Source organism: Silene latifolia, chromosome 2 (genome assembly GCF_048544455.1).
Source record: "Silene latifolia isolate original U9 population chromosome 2, ASM4854445v1, whole genome shotgun sequence".
In the NCBI taxonomy this organism is placed as follows: domain Eukaryota; kingdom Viridiplantae; phylum Streptophyta; class Magnoliopsida; order Caryophyllales; family Caryophyllaceae; genus Silene; species Silene latifolia.
The window spans coordinates 110,607,832-110,629,112 of NC_133527.1; the positions used below are offsets into that span (position 1 = coordinate 110,607,832).

The 21,281-nt window shown below is 36.8% G+C and overlaps 1 protein-coding gene across 1 annotated transcript; it reads left to right on the forward strand.

Annotated features, from left to right (window-relative positions):
- The first annotated feature begins 594 nt into the window (after positions 1-594).
- On the forward strand, positions 595-5,308 carry LOC141630048 (uncharacterized). The gene is made up of 14 exons (XM_074442937.1): positions 595-1,543; positions 1,656-1,748; positions 1,855-1,968; positions 2,057-2,254; positions 2,346-2,582; positions 2,706-2,799; positions 2,956-3,266; positions 3,581-3,643; positions 3,738-4,025; positions 4,115-4,294; positions 4,389-4,493; positions 4,619-4,703; positions 4,824-4,919; positions 5,071-5,308. Exons 9-14 carry the CDS (start codon positions 3,865-3,867, stop codon positions 5,176-5,178), a joined length of 735 nt encoding a protein of 244 aa, XP_074299038.1. The 5' UTR covers positions 595-1,543; positions 1,656-1,748; positions 1,855-1,968; positions 2,057-2,254; positions 2,346-2,582; positions 2,706-2,799; positions 2,956-3,266; positions 3,581-3,643; positions 3,738-3,864; the 3' UTR covers positions 5,179-5,308.
- The last annotated feature ends 15,973 nt before the right edge of the window (positions 5,309-21,281 follow it).

Below are 21,281 nucleotides of genomic sequence, written 5' to 3' on the forward strand. Positions count from 1 at the left end.
ACACTGATCATGAGGACACTGAAAGCATCTATATGCGTGATGACCATGGTGAAGGTATTTGGGTTAACGAAGAAACTATGACATCCAAGAAACGTCCCCGGTCCCGAGATAGTTCATCGGGACACGTATGCATGCATGTTGGTGTTGTCTTATTTTCTTGATCTTATTATTAGATGTGGATGTTTGGTGTTGAAATTGCTTTGAATAATGTTGCAAAGATATGGTGCTTCGCTATTACAAGATGTATTGTTACAGTTTGACCGTAATGGAATTACAAAGATAATTTTAAAAAAAAAAAAGAGGTTCAACAATAACAACGGTTATATTTAAATTACCCGTTGTTAATACTTTCAACAACGGGTGTAGTACCTCTATCCGTTGTCAATTATTTTTTTTGACATATTTCATTTTGGCGCAAATTTGGTGAAAATATATTACAACGGGTATATTTTAACCGTTGTAATAAACTTTTGACAACGGTTTACTTTTATTGACCCGTTGTTATTAACATATAACAACGGTTCTTCTTTGAGCACCCGTTGTCAATAGTTTGTCTTAATAAAAAACTAATATAGAAACCCATACAGCATGCCATACACAAACACACACAACATTATTATTAGTTCAACCGTTGGTATCCTGAGTTACTTCTTCTCTCTTCCTCGCTTTTTACATTCCCGTCGCCGGCCGTCGCCCAGTTTCCGAAGCCCAGATTCCGTTGCCTTCCCTTATCATCCTGCTCGTTCTCTTTATCATCATCATCAACAGGTATGTTCACTTTAATTTTGTGTTTCGTCATTAGGGTTTTAAGACGATCATCTTGTTTCTTTTTCATGCATCTGTTTGTTTTTCGTCTTCTTTGTTATCTTTATCATCCCGCATCATCTACTTTACTCCTCTTATCAGGGTTTAGGATTTTAGAAGCTCAATCTGTTGTTTTAAATTTTCATTCCTATTAGGGTTTAGGGTTTTAGATAATACTCTGCATGTACGTTGTTAAGTTGTTCATTTCCAGCTATATCATTCATATTTGGGTTTTAGTATTATCATGGGTGAAAAACGTAAAAGAAGTCAAAAGAATAATGAGCCTGGTGATAATAAGCCTGGTGAGAGGGGTGCTACGAAGTGCAAGAAAGTCCTTGCGGCTATAGCCGCTAAAAGTAGTTCGAAATAACATGGAGTGAGATGGGTTTCCCCTCTTTGGTCCAAATGCGGGTCTTTTCTCCAGTTGGATTGGTGCTTGCACAAGACAGTTTGTGCCTATCCATTTAGATGATGTTAGAACTTTGAATCCAAAATTGGCGGAGTTATACTTGGCTCGTGTAAAGGAAGGCTTTATTATACCCGATAAAAGCCATGATGAGTATTTAATGCATAAGGCAGCGGATGTCCACAGGCAGTGGAAGTGTGGCGTTGCTAGGGATTGGTTGTATGTGGACAAGGCAACGGGGGAGATGCGTAAGAGCCCACCGAAAACAAGTGTCCCACCATCAAGCGGAAGAATGGGATCTTTTCAAAAAGATGAGAACTACGAGAAGTTTCGGTTAAATATCTTCGCCTTTTAACGATTTACCTATCATTTTTTTAATTAATGAGTCCTTTATATAATCTTTTTATTATCTCATCTACTTGCGCTTTTATATAATTATTTGAAGGCCGTTAGCAGAAGAAATCGTGCTAACATTTCATGCAAGAAGGGGAAATTCTATGGTTCTCGAGGCGGTTACAGAAAGATAGAAGAGGACCTCGTAAGTAGCATGCATTATTGCCCTGTGAGACTTTATTTTTTTAATCACACTTGGACTTGCATTGATACACATTTACGTGTATAAATGTTACCATGTTAATGTGTAGGTGGCAAAGGGAGTGAAAGAGGTGGATCGGCATGTAACTTATAAACAAGGGCACACGCCTAAAGGATCCCGGTCGTCGCGTGACAAATATGATGAGGAAGTTTTGGCCAACATAGTAAGCATTATTTTATTAAGACGAGTTCATTACTAACTTTATTATTTTAGTCACAAATATAATTTGAAGTTTATTTAATATATTATAGGATATCGTATTGAAAGAGGTAGAAGAAGGGAAATTCACTCCCAGTGGTCGTAATGACGTTCTTGCTAGAGCGATCGGCCGACCCGAACATCCAGGTCGTTTGAGGGGCGTCCCGTTACAGGTTGGAGTAACGAAATATTATGGGAAAACTGCCCCGATAAAGAAGAAAAGGAAGACTAAGTCTGAGAAGGCTGACATGGTAACATTTATTCTATTATTTTCATTTAAGTTCAATTCACATGTTATTGTTGGGATAAAAATTGCTGACATATTATATTCTTGGCAAGCAGCTTCAGTTAATGGCATCCGTACTACTAAAGCTGAATGCTGGAGGAAAGCTTTCCGAAGAAGAAGTGAAGATGATGGAGGATGTTATTTCTAAAGGGGGTAATAATAAGGTACAACAGATTGGTCAAGAGGCCGCTACTACCTTGGCAATACATGAGAAGGAAGTATCGGTCAACGAGATTCAGAAAGATCAGGTACCTAATAATGCTTCTGAAGTTGTAACAACTAAAGCCGATCAGGTACCTAATACTTCCTTATTTTTCTTTTGTTTTTTTTTTTTGGGTAAGATCGGGGGTGTGTTCACCGCCACTCTAATGCTATAACTTCTGACATGGTGCCATTGAATTGGTTAATTTTATTAGGTAAATAATGGGTCCGAAAAGGAGATGCAACTTGAGAAGACGGTGATGGAAAACAAAGATACATCCCCTTCAAGTCGGTTCCTGTTTTTTTAAGGTATGCATGAAGTGTTTAATTAGTTAAATTTATATGAATGCTGAAGTTTGTGCAAAAATCGGCCGAGACAGAAAGCGTTTTTGCAAAATCTTTGAATCTTTGAGCGTTTTTGCAAAGATATATATAATAATGTATATGTATGTGTATATTCTTCAGGCCGTAAACAATAGGCCAGTTATTCTTGCTGACCCTAATAGAATCGAAAAGCCACATGTGCGTGTTGGCCGGGGTTTCGTAGAAAACAAATCTGCAGCAGCGGAAACTGTAGTTATTCATGGCGAAAAACTTTTGCCGAATCATACAATAGTAGAGATAACTACAGTCTTTCCAGGCCATGAAAACTTTCCACTGCCTGTCCCAGTTCGTGACGACATTACCATTCTGGGAGATGCGCTTGGAAGTTTCATCCAATGGCCTAATACTCACATCTACTTGGCGAAGATGTCTCCGCCGCCTCCGCCTGAGCAGCGGAAAGCAGTTGGGGTTAGAAGAAATACCTTTATATATATATATATATGTGTTACATTTTTAATTGTTGAATGTTTTTATATGTTAAATTTATATGTTATTTTTTTTTTTGTAGTGAACAAAAAAGACGGCTTTGGCGGATAAGCCTAAGTCCACAGACATGCCAACGACCTCGACTTCACAACAACTTGATGAGGTATTTAATTAACTTCTCCATTTTTTTAAAAATTAACCTCGCTCCCTTTATTTATATTTTGTCTGTATTTATAAAAAGCATGGTAATTTTGTGTAGGGGACAAAAAAGATTGATAAGCGTAAGTCCCCACCAGTCTTACCTGCTACTACTACCTCATCATTGGAAGAGCAGGTTGACGAGGTATTTAATTAAGTACGCTTTTATTTTTATTACTCCAACTAGGATATGTTACCTTTGGATTTTTTATTATTTTAATTATCTACTACATGTGTAGGCTGGTGGTAGTAGCACAAAATCAAAGACTCATTCTTTCCTGACTAAAATTAGGAGTTTAAACTCCACACAATATAAAGGGAAGGATTACATGCAAAAAGTAAGAACGGTGACGATGAAGAGATCGCATGAGGAGGGGCCATCGCATAGCCACCGAGCAATTGATAGTTATTCCGCTCGAGGAGGATATTCTAGGGGCTGAGCGCCAAGCACATCTATCATGGGATGTGCTAGCCGTATGGGCTGGCCTAGACCAGATTGATATCCAACACATATTTGTTTGGATGAAGTAAGTTTCTTAATAAATAATTTCATAGTCTAATATTCTGACTACTAGATAGTGTTTTAAATACCGGAATTAATACCGTAATAATGTAGGATATTGAAATTGAGAGTGATCCCCGAGAAGAATATTCCATCTGATCTATACGGATTCCTGTGCCCCTATGTTTTATCTTTATTTATTCCGGATTTCTCGTTCGAACAACGGGTAGATTATATTGCTCAGCAAATGGCGACAACCAAGAAGCTGATTTTTGGCGCTTATAATAAAAAAGGGTAATAAACAAATTAATATTACGTTTCCCCCTACAATTGCATTTTCATACCTAATATATGTACTTGTTAATAATGATGATGTCTCTTGATGTAGGACTCATTGGGTGCTAGCAGCCATCATGCCGACAAGGAATAAAGTTTTCTGGTTGGACTCTTTACATCATCAACCAAGCGAGACTTTTAAGCACTTGATTAATATGTAAGTTTATAATACTGATTTATTTATAATAACATTTTCATTTTTTATTTATAGAAAAAATCTCTTTCATATTTTTGCCCCTAAAAAAATTAGTTTCTGCCTCCTTTTTTATTTTTTAAAAAAAGGGCCTTTAAGAAGAAAAGAGCAAACGAGCAGGATCAACCCACGGAAGATTCTGATGTTGGCCCTGATTTTATTACGATAACAAGGGTACGTGCTCAAATACAATAACATTAAGTGCAAAATCTGTGTTTAATACTAATACAATACCTAAAGTTCAAGATTCTGATGTGAGCCTTCTCTCGTATGTTTTTTTTTATGTAATAATAGGCCCCTCGCCAGCCAGATAGCATACAATGTGGATACTACGCTTGTCGGTTCATGTTGGAGATTATTAGGCGAAGATATCTCGTTATTCCAGAAAAGGTTAGTAATAATTTAAACATGTGTTTATTACTTTTTTTTTAAATTAGAGCTAATGTTGTCTTGCTTGCTGCTATATATACCATGATGTTGCTAATGTTGTCTTGCTTGCTGCTATATATACCATAATGTATTCTCTTTGTTTTTGCCGCAGTATGCAATCAACCCGTCACAACAGATTGAGCAGTACTCAAGTGTAGATATAGACGAGGTAAGAGACATGTGGGGCAACTACGTCTTAGAATATATTAGAAATGCATGATACTCAGAGTTTAGATCAACTTATTAGTAAATTTTTTGTTGAAGTTAGGGAATGATTAGTTCATGTAAATTCAACTCCTTGTAAGTATATATATATATGATGCAAATTTCTTTGTTGTGGTTGAATTGAATCTATTGAGTTCGATGAACCCACTATGATTTATCTTTGGTCTTTGGTATATGGTGCTGCTGACATATGCAGGTTTTTGAATGGCATGAAACAAATTTATTTTTTCAAAACAATAGGAGTTCGTAATAAAAACGGTTACTAAAAAAAAAACCGTTGTGAATACCTTTCACAACGGTTAATAAAACTAACACCGTTGTGAATGACATTCACAAATACCCGCGCATAATATTCAACAACAGGTTTTAATCAAAGAACCGTTGTTAAAAGTCTTCACAATTTTGTTAATAAAATTACAACAACGGGTATTAAACAAAGAACCGTTATTACAAAAAATTTCAACAACGGGTATGTGCCATAAACCCGTTGTCAAAAGACTTCACAATTTTGGAGGGAAAGTTACAACAACGGTTATACATAAGACAACCGTTGTTATATTATTCCCTCCAAAATTTTGAAACACTTTCCACAACGGAGAACACCCAACAACAACGGCTTTTAACTGTGGTGAATACTTTAGACAACGGTTTCACTAAATAAGCAAACCGTTGTAAATACCTTCTACAACGGCCGCTTTAACAACGTCCACTTTTTTTATTTTACAACGGTTTTTACCCGTTGTTATAGGCTGTATCTGTAGTAGTGAAATTGTATTCGACCACACACTTTAAGGTGTAAATGGGGCGAATATCTTGCTCTATTCATAATCCTTTTCAAGGAAAAAGTCATGAATTAACTTGCTTTGAATACAAGATTCGCACACACCAAGAGATTCCCAATCAAATGGTTTGGGACACTAGTCAAAACTAGTTTCTAAATGCGGTTTTCAATCAAGAATTGAGAAATGATTGGGGTCACTAACCTGAGTCTTATATATATGACATTTATTTTTGGCTTGAATATAATTACCTTGATTTATATGGTCTCACCATAAACTTAATCGTGGTATGTAAGGACACATCGCTTTTTTTAATTGCACAATAGTGAAACCCTTTGCGTTTTTCTACAAAAACTTGAATTATATTCTTATTTAGAGTTGGTGTACATCATAACAATTATTGAGGTACATTTCTAAATACAAAACTAAAGAGAGTACACTATAACAGTCATATGTCCATTGATGAAATGGTAACTACCCTAGTTCCATTCATGTAAATTTCTAAACTTATCCTTGCTTGTCGTCACACGATAATGCCAAATATGATGAAATCCATAAATTTGTATCAAATACTGATGATGTGGTATTTTGGCAAGAATGTAATGTCAATGTCATAGATATTTAATAAGGAATATGTTGGAGTCACACGACCAACATACTTAATCTTTACTTATTTGGGGTTTGTCTCTATTTTAGTGTCTAACATCTTTTCTTTCAAGCCTAGTTCTATCTTTAACAATTAAGATAGGAACATTACTTCATATTGCTCTCACTCACTTCAAGAATTTCTACTTGATGAAGACTTATCTTCATATAAATTCCTAGTTAATCCTTCACAAGGATGAACTCTATTGTGGTATTTAGTCAGTCAAAATTTCTAACAAATTAATTTACCAATTTAACATTGTCATATTCTTAACAACTTAAGTGCTTGATGACAAATGTTTAGGTTGAGCAAGAAGACTTTTGAACCATGGATGTATAGAAGATATTATCAAAACATATTTTGACTAATCATTACCTCTAGTCATATTTCTTCACAAGAAAACATACATAGGTATGTTAGGAATTTAAGATGCTAATCTTATATGACATAGGTCAATTCCTATGGAGTTCTATAGAATAGAACGATTCCTATGGAGCTAGTCCATGCCTTATTTAAACGGTTCAATTGAGGCTTTTAGAAAAGAGATTCTATTTGTCTTTAGCTATAGTGGTTAATGGAGATATTAATTAAAATCGAAATGACATCGTAAATGTCAAGGAGCAATGATATTGAACCAAATAAACAACGAAATAGTGAAAAAAAATCAACATTCATCGTAAAAATAAAACATTTAAGTATGTTTTAGCATTTATATAATGACCTCCACCCAATTATACAAACAATTCCGAGACCCAAAATTCATATTAAATCTTGGATGTGAGCCAACAGGCCCTCTACACCTCTTGCTAATATAATCTTGGTAGGTTAACCCTTTTAACCGATTCCACAATTAGAACTCTCGGTCGATGAATTTACGTTAAGTTCATCTTTAGCCTGAATCTATTGGGACAACGATCCCTCTAATACTTTCGTTCAGATCAACCAAATTTCGAAGTGTAATAACTATTTATTACCCCACTTACCCAACGTCAATTGAAGTACCCCGAAAAATCGTATTTTACTCCATATGAAATTGAGATTCATGGGTTCCTACATTTTGGTAACGCTAAGTCTCAATCTTTTAAAAACGTGAGAGGTCGAGTCAATTTATAACCTATCAAATTTAAGTGAACTAAATTTTCAAACTAACGATAATTATAATTGACACGGTTGAATACTCGATATAATATGTATGTGTTGTTTATTGCGATTTGGCTATGCATGCAAATATATAAAGAAAAATGCAAAGCAATAAATAAATTACCTAGTATGGCCTTCCTCAAATAGAAAATCTAATATTCTATTATAAATTCGGAAACCAACTCCATTGGTCCCTTGAACTTCATGTGACACGCCTTCCAAGGAAAACACCGTCTTGACCAGAACTCCTTTCCGAATGGCTCCGTATTTAGGAAACTCCGGAATTACAAAATAATAATAAAAATACATAGCTATTCCTATTATACATTTGTAATAAATTTAAATCTATTAACTTACAAAGCGGTGATGCGAAATCTCATTAAAATTACAACCAAATCGATATTCCCATTCATTACGGGTAATACCAATTAAAACTAAGGTCATACTAAGATAAAATTACATAATTCAAAATTACATAAATAAATTATGACATTCATCAATAAAAATGCATTATTATTATATTTGATTAATGATACCGTCGTGGAGTATCAAAAATAAATATTATAATCCAAACTACTACTATAGATAGTGGCAGTCAGGGTCGAACCACAAGGAGGTAAGCAATTTAAAGTTGTCTAATTTAAGTCTAAAGTAACAGTTTTGGGGGGGTTTGATTTGAATGATTCTATAACTAAAGGTAATAAAATCAAAACTAAACTAAAGCAAATACATGAGCAGTAGATGAAAATAGATGAAATCAAATATTAAAAGGATGCTAAGATGGTCGGTTCACTGTAGTTTCGACGGTAGTAACTCTAAGTAAACTAATTTAAGCATGTTAGACGGGAAAATAAAAAGTCCTCTCGGTCCAATTTAACAGGTAACAACCTTTCGGCCTAAGCTACGGGTCCCTAAGTCTCACTAATACTAACTTTCGTTCTTGATTAATGATACTTAAAGCCTAAATTAACTTATCTCTCGATCTTATTAATTTAGTCGTCTTAATTAAATAGTCTATTTCCCTCCCCTATCTTTCGATCTATCGGGTCGGTCAATTCCTAAGCATTCAACTAGTCGCGTGCACTCGATTCGTCAAATATAGCAATTAAATTAATTAAGTCGAAGCTAATCTAACACGTAGCAGTCGATCAACCATGCAGGGCGGTCGATCGACCTACGGACCCAGTCGATCGACCAATGAAGTCAGTCGATCGACCAGAGCCCGATAACAGGTTACCTATTGTCGAAACCGTCTAACCTACAGATCCCCTACATCTTAGCACGTAGGATTTAGCTACTCATGATGGTGATAATAACAACAATAAAATTAACAAATAAAGCAATTGAATTCATAATTGAATTAACTAAATAAATAACTAACATGAAACGGGGATTTGGCTTTGGGAAATCTAAACTAGCAATTCTAAACTACGGAAGAATTAAAACAACGAAATTGAACAAAGGAATAGAGGAATACCGTAAAGAAGAATCGAAGAGAAAATACCAAAACCCAATGCGAAAAGAAAACTTTATTGATGAGAACTAATCTAGACTAATGAAATAATCCAAAATTCAACTTCTGTGTATTGAACCCTAATTAATTCGATATTCTCCTCTAAAACCTCAGGTTACGTTATATAGATAGTCTTACATAACTTTTATTCCTAAAACCTAATTACATTGGGCTTTCTCGTTTTCCAAATTTGCGTCAGATTAAAATAGCGGTCGATCGACCGAGGACAGTGGTCGATCGACCTAAGCACGATGTGAACAGTAGCTTCTGACTTGATACTTAAGATTTAGCTTCCTTGGCCGATCGACCGAGTATGTCAGTCAATCGACTGCCTCTACTGGAGTTATGCTTCTGCCATCTTCCCGTCAATTTGTCTTTTAGGCCTCGAAACGCGCACCAAGTTCGTTTCTTGAGTAAATACTTCATGTCAAATAATATGCCAAGTACTCGGGGACGGATTTGGCTCATTTTCCGCTGGATTCTTCGCGTTTCTACAATATTACACAAGAACACGAAAGTAGACGGAAATAGGGAAAATAGTAGCATAAACTACATAATTGAGCTCTGAAATGCGTGTAAAATAGGGTGTAAAACATCATATTTAGGACACGCATCAAACTTCCCCAAACCAAACCCTTGCTTGTCCCCAAGCAAGACTAGACTCGATCTTAAAACTTAATGAAATGCGTTCATTCTCAGAGCGAAATGCAAACTGTAAAGCCTAAACCAATTTAATGCACAACTATCAATCAATTATCAAAATGAGCTATGCAAACGAGTTATGTAGTCGTTAAAAATTGCTGAACTTTAAACTATAGAGACTTATCAAAACGGAGTCTCACGGGTCGCTCAAATCACTCAATAAATACATGTGAATATATGTAAAGATAGAAAGAAGTAATATTGTAATGACTCTCACCTAACTACGACCCATAAGAACATGCATGCAGTCTAACATGAATAAAATCTCTACAACCGTACATATGCATTCCAACCTAACTACTGACCAAGCCACATGCCGAGGACTTACATTTGGGTAAGTGAGGTAATGGGTAAGAAGGGGCTAAGATAAATTTGGATATGAGGAGTTAACAGCCAAGCTAGCAACAACGGATCCAAAAATTAAGCAACATCCCAACTTCATACTCAATTTAACAATACAAAACAGTGCAAATTGAAGCACACAAACTCACTAATCACCATAATATCGTCAACTCCCCATAAAATACAAATATAACATGGGAGTATAAATCATCAACACAATATCTTTCACTTTACCGCATATGATTTTTTTTCTTCTCGAATTTTTCCACGGGGTTCAGTCGATCGACCGTGAGGTTCAGTCGATCGACTGCCTTTCCACAGTACAACACGAATTTTCTTTTGTTTTTCTTTTTTTTTTTTCATTCCCTTCAACATTTCCACCAACCTCTAAAAAAAAAACAATATTAACCATATTGCAATAAACTCATTCCTAAAGGCTACCATTACTAGCTCGACTAGGGTAGAAAATTATAGATTGTAGCTATATGGGACAAAACAGGCAATTTGGCTATGTGGAGCTCATGGGTAAAATGTAATAAAGGGGATTGCCTCTCCTAACATGTGTCACCAACCACAGACCGAATGCATACAGGTATTAAGCAGACTAAATTCATATTTATGCATATTGATATTACATGCCTTATAAGGAGTAACTACTCACATTCCTAAATAAACCGGTCATGAATGTCACCAGTTATAAGCTCTAAACCTTAGAATATAATGTAGCTTGCCAATTTTCAAAGTCAAGTCTCAAGATTCAGCAAATAAATTAACGAAAACTCGTAGATATGCATTAAAACTCTACTAATAACATGTCAATTAGCAAGGCTTAGGCGTAAACAGATGAAAATGCAATGTCATCATTGGACTATTACTGTTCCGACTCGACCTACATGATAAAATAAACGTGCAATTTTCTGAATTTTGTTGAATTTTTTTTTCAATTTTTTTGAGTTTATCTTGTATATATAAGAAATAAACAACAATGCAAGACAAAAGTGTAAACGTGAATGCAAAGCAGAATAAATGCAACGCAAAACCCTTCCCCAAACCAAATCACACAATGTCCCCATTGTGCGAAATCCTATAAGAAAGATAAGCAAAGGAAATTGGGATTTTGCGGAATTATAACTAAAATTGACATAAAAGAAGGACTCGGAAACTCACAAGACTTTAAGCGCAAAGAGAAACCTCCCAAACCAAAGCATGAGCTAGGAGGTTTCGATGGCAGCTTGCTCTTATCAGTAGGTACCTGAAAAGAAACAAAAGTACCGCGTGTAATTCCGAGAAAGCAATTTACGAAACGCAAAATTATGTGCAAAGTAAGAAAACAGAAGAAAACAGAAATGAATCGGAGAATAAAGTGGAGAAAAGACTCCCTCAACTCCGCAAATCGACCAAACACAGCAGGGGAATGGTCGTGAACAGTCTGTGAAGAAGGCGGTCGATCGACCATACCAGACAGTCGATCGACCAGGGTGACAGGAACAGAAGCCCCTGGAGTCGCAGCACAGTCGATCGACCACACAAGCTAGTCGATCGACTAAGATACCTGCTGTAACTTTCTGATTTCTTCGAATTAGCTCAATAAATTGAGCTAATATGGTCTATGAACCTGCAAATACACATAATAACGCACCCAAATTTGCGCAAAACCCAATGTAACAGTCTAAAGTCTTTAAATCCTAAGCAAACTTAATAAAGCGAAGTCTCGCGCACACCAAAGCAATAAAAAGTCTAACAAAAGCAATTAAATGTTTTAAAAAAGTCTTAATCAACTAATAGTTGATCAAGAATGGCCACGGAATGACCCACTTGCTCGGCTTCTGGCTACAAGAGGTAGCCTCTACAGTACTTATCTCCTCAGTGGGGCTCCTAACAACTCCAATATCCGTAGAACACAACGGATCAACGTCTCTAACATCTTCCCAATCACTGACCTCGTCTGGCTCATCAAAATCCAAATCGGACTCCGTCACCTTGACTGGCTCCTCATCAGGCTCCTCATCAGTTGCATAGCTCCGACACCCTAGACCGCCTCTCTACACAATGGGCTCTCTAACAACTGGAGCAATATGAGGCTCTAAATTCCCCAAACCAGCTCCTGCAACAGTCAAAACAGATGGATCTTCCTCCAATTTGCTCCCAATCTGGGCGGAGGTGTTGTAGCAGAATTAAGCATAGGGGCAGGCATATCAGGCAACACAACATAAGATTTAACTACATTGGAAGTTACTGGGTACATATCATCCTTCTTCTTATAGGTCTGGGAAAAAACAATGGACTGTTTTTCTACCTTAAAGGTCAATGTCCCTGAGCCAACATCTATAATCGCACCAAAGAAAGTGTGCGAAATGGTCTACCCAAAATGATAGGAATGTGAGCATCCTCGGGTATATCTAGCACAATGAAGTCAACTGGGAAAAAGAACTTTCCTAATTGCACAGGCATATCCTCTAAGACTCTTATAGGCTGAACTGGAGAACGATCAGCCATCTGTACTGTCATTTTTGTAACTGCAAACCTAGTCAATCTCAATTTCTTAGCAAGACTCAATGGCATAACACTAATACTAGCCCCTAGGTCACATAATGCCTTCTCAATAGAAAAGGTGCCAATATTACATGGGACTGAAAAACTACATGGGTCTTCTAGCTTATGAAGTGCAGTACGAGTCAAATAGGAAGATGACTCCTCAGTTAGTGCGACAGATTGCACAGTGTCAAGTGACTTCTTTTTAGACAACAACTGCTTCATAAATTTCATATCGGCATGCACTTGATTAACTAATTCTAGAAAGGGAACTTGCACATTTAAACTACGAATAACATTTTCAAACTTGTTAAATGATACCTGTTCCTTTGTCGGCACCAATCTCTCTGGATACGAGGCTGTAAGAAGCATCTTAGCCCTCTCCTCTAGGTCTCTCATACCGGCATCAGTGGACTTAGGCTGAAAATCCACTACTTTGTCCTTGTTGTAGCTCGAACCTTCTTCAGACCGTCTCAGGAATAAAACATTAACCGTCGTAGGGTCATAATTTGGAACCGGAACTGACCCATCAGCATTTGGATATTGCCTCAATAATTTCGGAGTCGTCGTACCCCGAAATAAGTAGTCCCTCAAGTTATCTGGCATTGGAGGACGAAAAGGTTCACAATTAGACGCATCTTCAGTCGATTGACCATGTAGGTCAGTCGAATGACTGGCTTTCTCAGGACCAGAAACTTCACTGTTACCCGAGCTGGTCGATCGACCAAGTTTGTCAGTCTATCGACTGATGTACCTGCTGATCGTCTTTTTTCTTGCTACTGTTCATTCCAGCCTTTTTCTTACTCGGTTCTGCCTCATCTTTTTCAGTAACATCTTCGACCATAGCGGGCCCATCAAGGGTAGACCCACTCCTCAAAGTCATCGTATTTAGAGTCTCTTTTTGATCCGGCTGCGACAGTAATTGCCCCGGAGCTCTAGTTGCACTTTTGCTTGCTAATTGGGCAATTTGGCTCTCCAACATTTTTGTAGAAGTCTCTCTAGCTAGAGACTCCTTCTGCAGCAAACCCGACAAATTCTGAACCATGTTTTTCAATTCGGAAATATCAGAACTTTGAAATTGCTGCTGCTGAGGCACATAAGGAGGCTTTTGATACTACTGCTGCTTATGAGGAGGCACATAGTTTTGCTGCTGCTGCTGCTGCTGTGGACCCGGATTCAGGACATTCTGGTTAGTCCATCTCAAATTGGGGTGGACATTAGAGGGATCGGGATAAGTACCAGTCTGCCTAAAGTGTTGAAAGGCAGCACATGTTTTATTCGAACTAGTACAAAACTCCGAAACATGTCCCTCTTCTCCACATATTTTGCATGTAAAGGGACCGTCTGAAACAGAATTAACTTTATATATCCCACCTTTTTGGGATCCCCCAAAATCTAGCTTGTCAAATCTCGCAGTAAGGGCCTCTATTGCAGCTGTAGTAGGAGATTCAAATTTTTCTTCTCGATTTCCTCTAGAATTCCCATGCTCAGCTTTATGGGTGGCCATATCTTCAATAATCTTCCACCCCTTAGTCTCTCCACTATTCTCCTGGAATATGCCATTAGCTGCGGCATCCAGGATAGCCCTCTGATTATCATAAAGCCCATTATAGAATTTATTACACAGGAACCATTGCTCAAACCCATGGTGCGGAATAGATCGCACCAGTCTCTTGAAACGGACCCATGCCTCATGAAAATACTCATCAGAACCCTGTTTAAAGCTTGTGATCTGAGCTCTAATCACATTGGTCTTCGATGCAGAGAAGTATTTGTTTATAAAATGCCAGGGCCAGCGAATTCCAATCAGTAATCCCATTAGCAGCTCGATCCAGATCTCGGTACCACTCTCTAGCAGCATCGCGGAGCGAGAATATGAACATCGTCTCTTTTATCTGGTCCTGGGTCACATCTGCTGGTGGGGGTATGGAACAACAGTAGTCAATGAATATCTCCATATGGTTAGCTCCATCTTTATTTGCAGCTCCCCCAAATTAGTTTCTCTCAACCAAGTTAATGTAGGAAGGTTTCGCTTCGAATTTTCTATCCGTCCCAGCTAGCAACGCGAATCCCTTATAGAGATTCTCAGCTTTTGGCTCAGAGTGCTTGGCTATACTTGCTTCTTCATCCATATCTGGAGATGTAACGGTCTCAGCTGAAGAAGCAGAAATAGGAGACGAAGGTGGATCCTCCTCAAATAACTCGTTCTCGTAATAACTGGACAAAGTACTTAGCTCTTCCTCTGTCGGCAATACTCTAGATGATCGTCTCAACTCACGCAAAGTCCTCTCGATCTCAGGATCTAACAGTCGTAATTCACCACCCTGTGATCTGCGCATAAGAGGAAACTACAAGTAGAATATGAGAATAGTTTAAGGAACAGATGTCCCTTAAACTAAGAAAAAGACGAAAATAAAAACAACTAAAAATTAAACAATTGCCTCCCCGGCAACGGCTCCAAAATTTGATACCGTCGTGGAAAATCAAAAATAAAATTTATAATCCAAACTACTACTATAGATAGTGGCAGTCAGGGTCGAACCACAAGGAGGCAAGTAATTTAAAGTTGTCTAATTTAAGTCTAAAGTAACAGTTTTGGGGGGTTTTGATTTGAATGATTCTATAACTAAAGGTAATAAAATCAAAACTAAACTAAAGCAAATAAATGAGCAGTAGATGAAAATAGATGAATTCAAATATTAAAAGGATGCTAAGATGGTCGCGGTTCACTGTAGTTTCGACGGCAGTAACTCTAAGTAAACTAATTTAAGCATGTTAGACGGGAAAATAAAAACTCCTCTCGGTCCAATTTAACAGGTAACAACCTTTCGGCCTAAGCTACGGGTCCCTAAGTCTCACTCATACTAACTTTCGTTCTTGATTAATGATACTTAAAGCCTAAATTAACTTATCTCTCGATCTTATTAATTTAGTCGTCTTAATTAAATAGTCTATTTCTCTCCCCTATCTTTCGATCTATCGGGTCGGTCAATTCCTAAGCATTCAACTAGTCGCGTGCACTCGATTCATCAAATATAGCAATTAAATTAATTAAGTCGAAGCTAATCTAACACATGGCACTCGATCAACCATGCAGGGCGGTCGATCGACCAACGGACCCAGTCGATCGATCAATGAAGTCAGTCGATCGACCAGAGCCCGATAACAGGTTACCTATTGTCGAAACCGTCTAACCTACAGGTCCCCTACATCTTAGCACGTAGGATTTAGCTACTCATGATGGTGATAATAACAACAATAAAATTAACAAATAAAGCAATTGAATTCATAATTGAATTAACTAAATAAATAACTAACATGAAACGAGGATTTGGCTTTGGGAAATCTAAACTAGCAAATCTAAACTACGGAAGAATTAAAGCAACGAAATTGAACAAAGGAACAGAGGAATACCGTAAAGAAGAATTGAAGAGAAAAGACCAAAACCCAATGCGAAAATAAAAGTTTATTGATGAGAACTAATCTAGACTAATGAAATAATCCAAAATTCAACTTCTGTGTATTGAACCCTAATTAATTCGATATTCTCCTCTGAAACCTCAGGTTACGTTATATAGATAGTCTTACGTAACTTTTATTCCTAAAACCTAATTACATTGGGCTTTCTCGTTTTCCAAATTTGCGTCAGATTAAAATAGCGGTCGATCGACCGAGGACAGTGGTCGATCGACCTAAGCACGATGTGAATAGCAGCTTCTGACTTGATACTTAAGATTCAGCTTCCTTGGTCGATCGACCGAGTAGGTCAGTCGATCGACTTGCTTCCTCAGGACCAGAAACTTCACTGTTACCCGAGCTGGTCGATCGACCAGGTTTGTTAGTCGATCGACTGATGTATCTGCTGATCATCTTTTTCTTGCTACTGTTCATTCCAGCCTTTTTCTTACTCGGTTCTATCTCATATTTTTTAGTAACATCTTCGACCATAGCGGGCCCATCAAGGGTAGACCCACTCCTCAAAGTCATCGCATTTAGAGTCTCTTTTTGATCCGGCTGCGATGGTAATTGCCCCGGAGCTCTAGTTGCACTTTTGCTTGCTAATTGGGCAATTTGGCTCTCCAACATTTTTGTAGAAGTCTCTCTAGATAGAGACTCCTTTTGCAGCAAACCCGACAAATTCTGAACCATGTCTTTCAATTCGGAAATATCAGAACTTTTAAATTGCTGCTGCTGAGGCACATAAGGAGGCTTTTGATACTGCTGCTGCTTATGAGGAGGCACATAGTTTTGCTGCTGCTGTGGACCCGGAATAAGGACATTCTGATTAGTCCGCCTCAAATTGGGGTGGACATTAGAGGGATCGGGATAAGTACCAGTCTGCCTAAAGTGTTGAAAGGCAGCACATGTTTCATTCGAACTAGTACAAAACTCCGAAACATGTCCCTCTCCTCCACATCTTTTGCATGTAAAGGGACCATCTGAAACATAATTAAATTTATATATCCCACCTTTTTGGGATCCCCCAAAATCTAGCTTGTCAAATCTCGCAGTAAGGGCCTCTATTGCAGCTGTAGTAGGAGATTCAGCTGCTCTTCTCTGATTTCCTCTAGAATTCCCATGCTTAGCTTTATGGGTTCCATATCTTCAATAATATTCCACCCCTTAGTCTCTCCACTATTCTCCTGGAATATGCCATTAGTTGCGGCACCCAGGATAGCCCTCTGATTATCATAAAGCCCATTATAGAATTTATTACACAGGAACCATTGCTCGAACCCATGGTGCGGAATAGATCGCACCAGTCTATTGAAACGGACCCATGCCTCATGAAAATCCTCATCAAAACCCTGTTTAAAGCTTGTGATCTGAGCTCTAATCACATTGGTCTTCGATGCAGAGAAGTATTTTTTATAAAATGTCAGGGCCAGATTAAAATAGCGGTCGATCGACCGAGGACAGTGGTCGATCGACCTACGCACGATGTGAACAGTAGCTTCTGACTTGATACTTAAGATTCAGCTTCCTTGGTCGATCGACCGAGTATGTCAGTCGATCGACTGCCTCTACTGGAGTTATGCTTCTGCCATCTTCTCGTAAATTTGTCTTTCAGGCCTCGAAACGCGCACCAAGTTTGTTTCTTGAGTAAATTCTTCATGTCAAATAATATGCCAAGTACCCGGGGACGGATTTGGCTCATTTTCATGTGGATTCTTCGCGTTTCTGCAATATTATACAAGAACACGAAAATAGACGGAAATAGGGAAAATAGTTGCATAAACTACATAATTGAGCTCTGAAATGCGTGTAAAATAGGAAGTAAAACATCCTGTTTAGGACACGCATCAAATAACATGCCAAATTAATGTGCCAAATCGCCCAAATTAAACTTTATATCGTATATAATCCGGTTTTATGGAAATGCGTGATAATAACTTATTAAACTCACAAAACAATACTTACATCAAATTTAAGCCCAAGTTAATTATCCTAAACTTCTTAGGACTCAAATATTAGTCTTCACTAAATATTTGACAATAATTCAACTTGGTTTTGTATTATTGCTTATTTAAACCTCTTTTAATCATAAAATTATGAAATAATTCCCAATAAATCATAAAAATTTGAAAAAACTCGAAATCACATTTTTGTATATACTAGAATATTATCAAGATTCCAAAACTCAATAAAATTTGCCTACAAAAAATTGATAATTTATTTCATTAATAAATCGTATAAAACATAACTTTTACCATTTAATCCAAATTAAACATACAAATTATGGAAAAACCAAAATCAAAAATTTGAACATTCTTAAATTATTTCCAGAACCTGGAAATGGCAAAATTTCAACCAAAAATTTTGAATTAATTTTTATGACTAATAAAGTTGCCTTTTTATCGATTTTATCACATAAAAATAAATAAACATGCCAAATCAATCAAAATTAATTATGCAACTTTAGATCTGATGTTCAAATTAATTATACAACATTAGAGAAAAATTGCATGCCATAAAAATTTAATTTAGCTATTTTTGCTAAAAATAGTCACTATTCATATCATTTTAACCATTAAAATTATAAATCATGCCTAATAAATCAAATTTATCTCAAATTTTACATACAATATGTGAAACATGCATGTGACACCATATTAAAATTTCATGACATGTTTCGAAGTTTAACTAGTTTTAGTCATTTAACCTCCATTTATACACATTTTATCACATAAAAATCATAAATCATACAATATTAATCACATTAATACGAAATTTTACATACAATAAGTAAAATATGCATGTAAGGTTTTACTAAAAAATCACGGCTAGTAGTGAAGTTTAACTATTTTTAGTATATAAAAGTTCATTTTACTCATAAAAATGTAATTATTTTACGCCGCTGAGCGTGACTTTCAAAAGACCGCTGCTATGTCCACAGATCGGCTGGGCGTTGCAGGTGGCGATGTCCACAGATTGGCGACTCCGCTGGGGAGAACTAGGACACTTGTGTCTTTGTGATCCCTAGATGGCGAGACTCGAATGAGGTCTTGGTTGGAATGCATTAATTGATATTACGGTCATAGTCGGGTTCCTTGTCCGGGCCCACAACCTAACCCTTTTCGACCAATTGGCTCGTCTCGTCGGCGTGAGTTTTATTATCCCCGCGTTTCGAATCCCGGTTGAGTCAAGCATACCGTTGACGTTACACATTTCTGTTTCATCAAAGAGCTTTCATCACCTTCGAGCACGAGGCTAGGGCACCCTCCTTTCACATTTTGTTTGGATGGGTATCCCTCTCGAAAATCGGGGTTTGATTGTTAGGTTCATAAACCCCTATTAGACTCATCTAATCATTTTATAAATTACCCATAATATATATTTATGTGGATCTAATGCATGCATAACAAAATAATGAAATAAGTATGAAAATCGAGTTTTCTTACATTGTAAATGTACCGGATTTTGGGCACAAGTAAGGTCTCCTACCTTCACTTGTTCTTGAGCTTAATACATTGGAATGATCCTCCATAAACTCAAACTTTCAAATTAGAAAGTATCCTCTTGAATGCACCCAAAACAATCCCTTAAATCTAATAATAATATTAACTAGATGTTATTATTATATTCCTTAAAATATATTCTATATTATTTATTACTACTTCTAGTAATGTAATATGTAATATATGAATGAACAATTTTTATGTCTAAAAACAATTGTTTGAGAGATGGAGGAGAAAATGCATACATACATCCTCTATGCATGAGATTGGAATGAATGAATAAGACACAAGCTCTTATTTTGAGCGAAGGGGGGCCAGGTAGGGTGAGAGGAAAAGGGCCATTGCATTGCCTTGGTCTTACTCATAAAATGTAGGGTAAAGGCTAGTTAGTGTAGGTAACCATTATGTTTATTTTATCATAAAATAAAACATCCACTAACTCCTTAATCCCTCTATTTTTCGGTCCACCTATAAAATGGACATCCATTTTATGTTTGTTAACTTGTCATTAGGTCATGTGTCACACACCATGTCCATATGTATTTTAATGCATATTTAACCCCTTAAATATTACATGTGACAGTTTAACTAGTAATTCATGATTACAAGTATAAAATGGGTCATGTTAATATAATTCACAACATCGTGTAATTATAATTAACCATTCATTGTTATCTCAATTGTTTCATGAACAATAATTAATTTTAGTGATAAAACATTTAATTACTAAAATGAATCTTATTTAATCAAATTAGAATAGTATACTTATTCTTACTCACAAATATAAATTGTTCAATTTTAAGGAATTAATTAACTTGTATCATTATACAATTAATTAATTAATCTATTAAGGGAATTATCCTATAAGTGTGACCTTAAGGGATCAACTGATCACCATCGTCAAACGACAGTAATGTCAAACTCTAGTTAGCCAATCATTACCGATTAATGTTGATCAGTTGACTATGTAATGAATCATCCCTTACGTATTCTTATTATGAGATTTAATTATGATGTTTAATCATGTGACCGTACTATTGTTGAGGACACTTACTCCAACATTGATTGCTTGGTGTGTAACCCATCCTTTTAAGCCAAAACCCGTGTCAGCATTATGCATAATATAATGAAACTGCGAGTGCTTATGTGTTATGTGATCATAAGTCCTTCCGTGTAATTTCAAAAACCCTTTTTGCGTCGTTATAATGGTCGTTCCAAACCTCGGTCTTTTGCCGACTATTGCATTTCAATACGCCTCTTTAGGCTGTCGTAATGACGATTTTCAAACCCGGTTTTTACAACCATTTCAAAAGCATGCCTCCTTAGGCCGTCGTAATGACGATTTTCAAACCCGATTTTTTACAACCATTTCAAACAACACGCCTTTTTACGCCGTCGTAATGACGATTTTCAAACACGGTTTTCTACAACCATTTCAACACGCCTTTCTAGGCCGTCGTAATGACGATTTTCAAACTCAGTTTT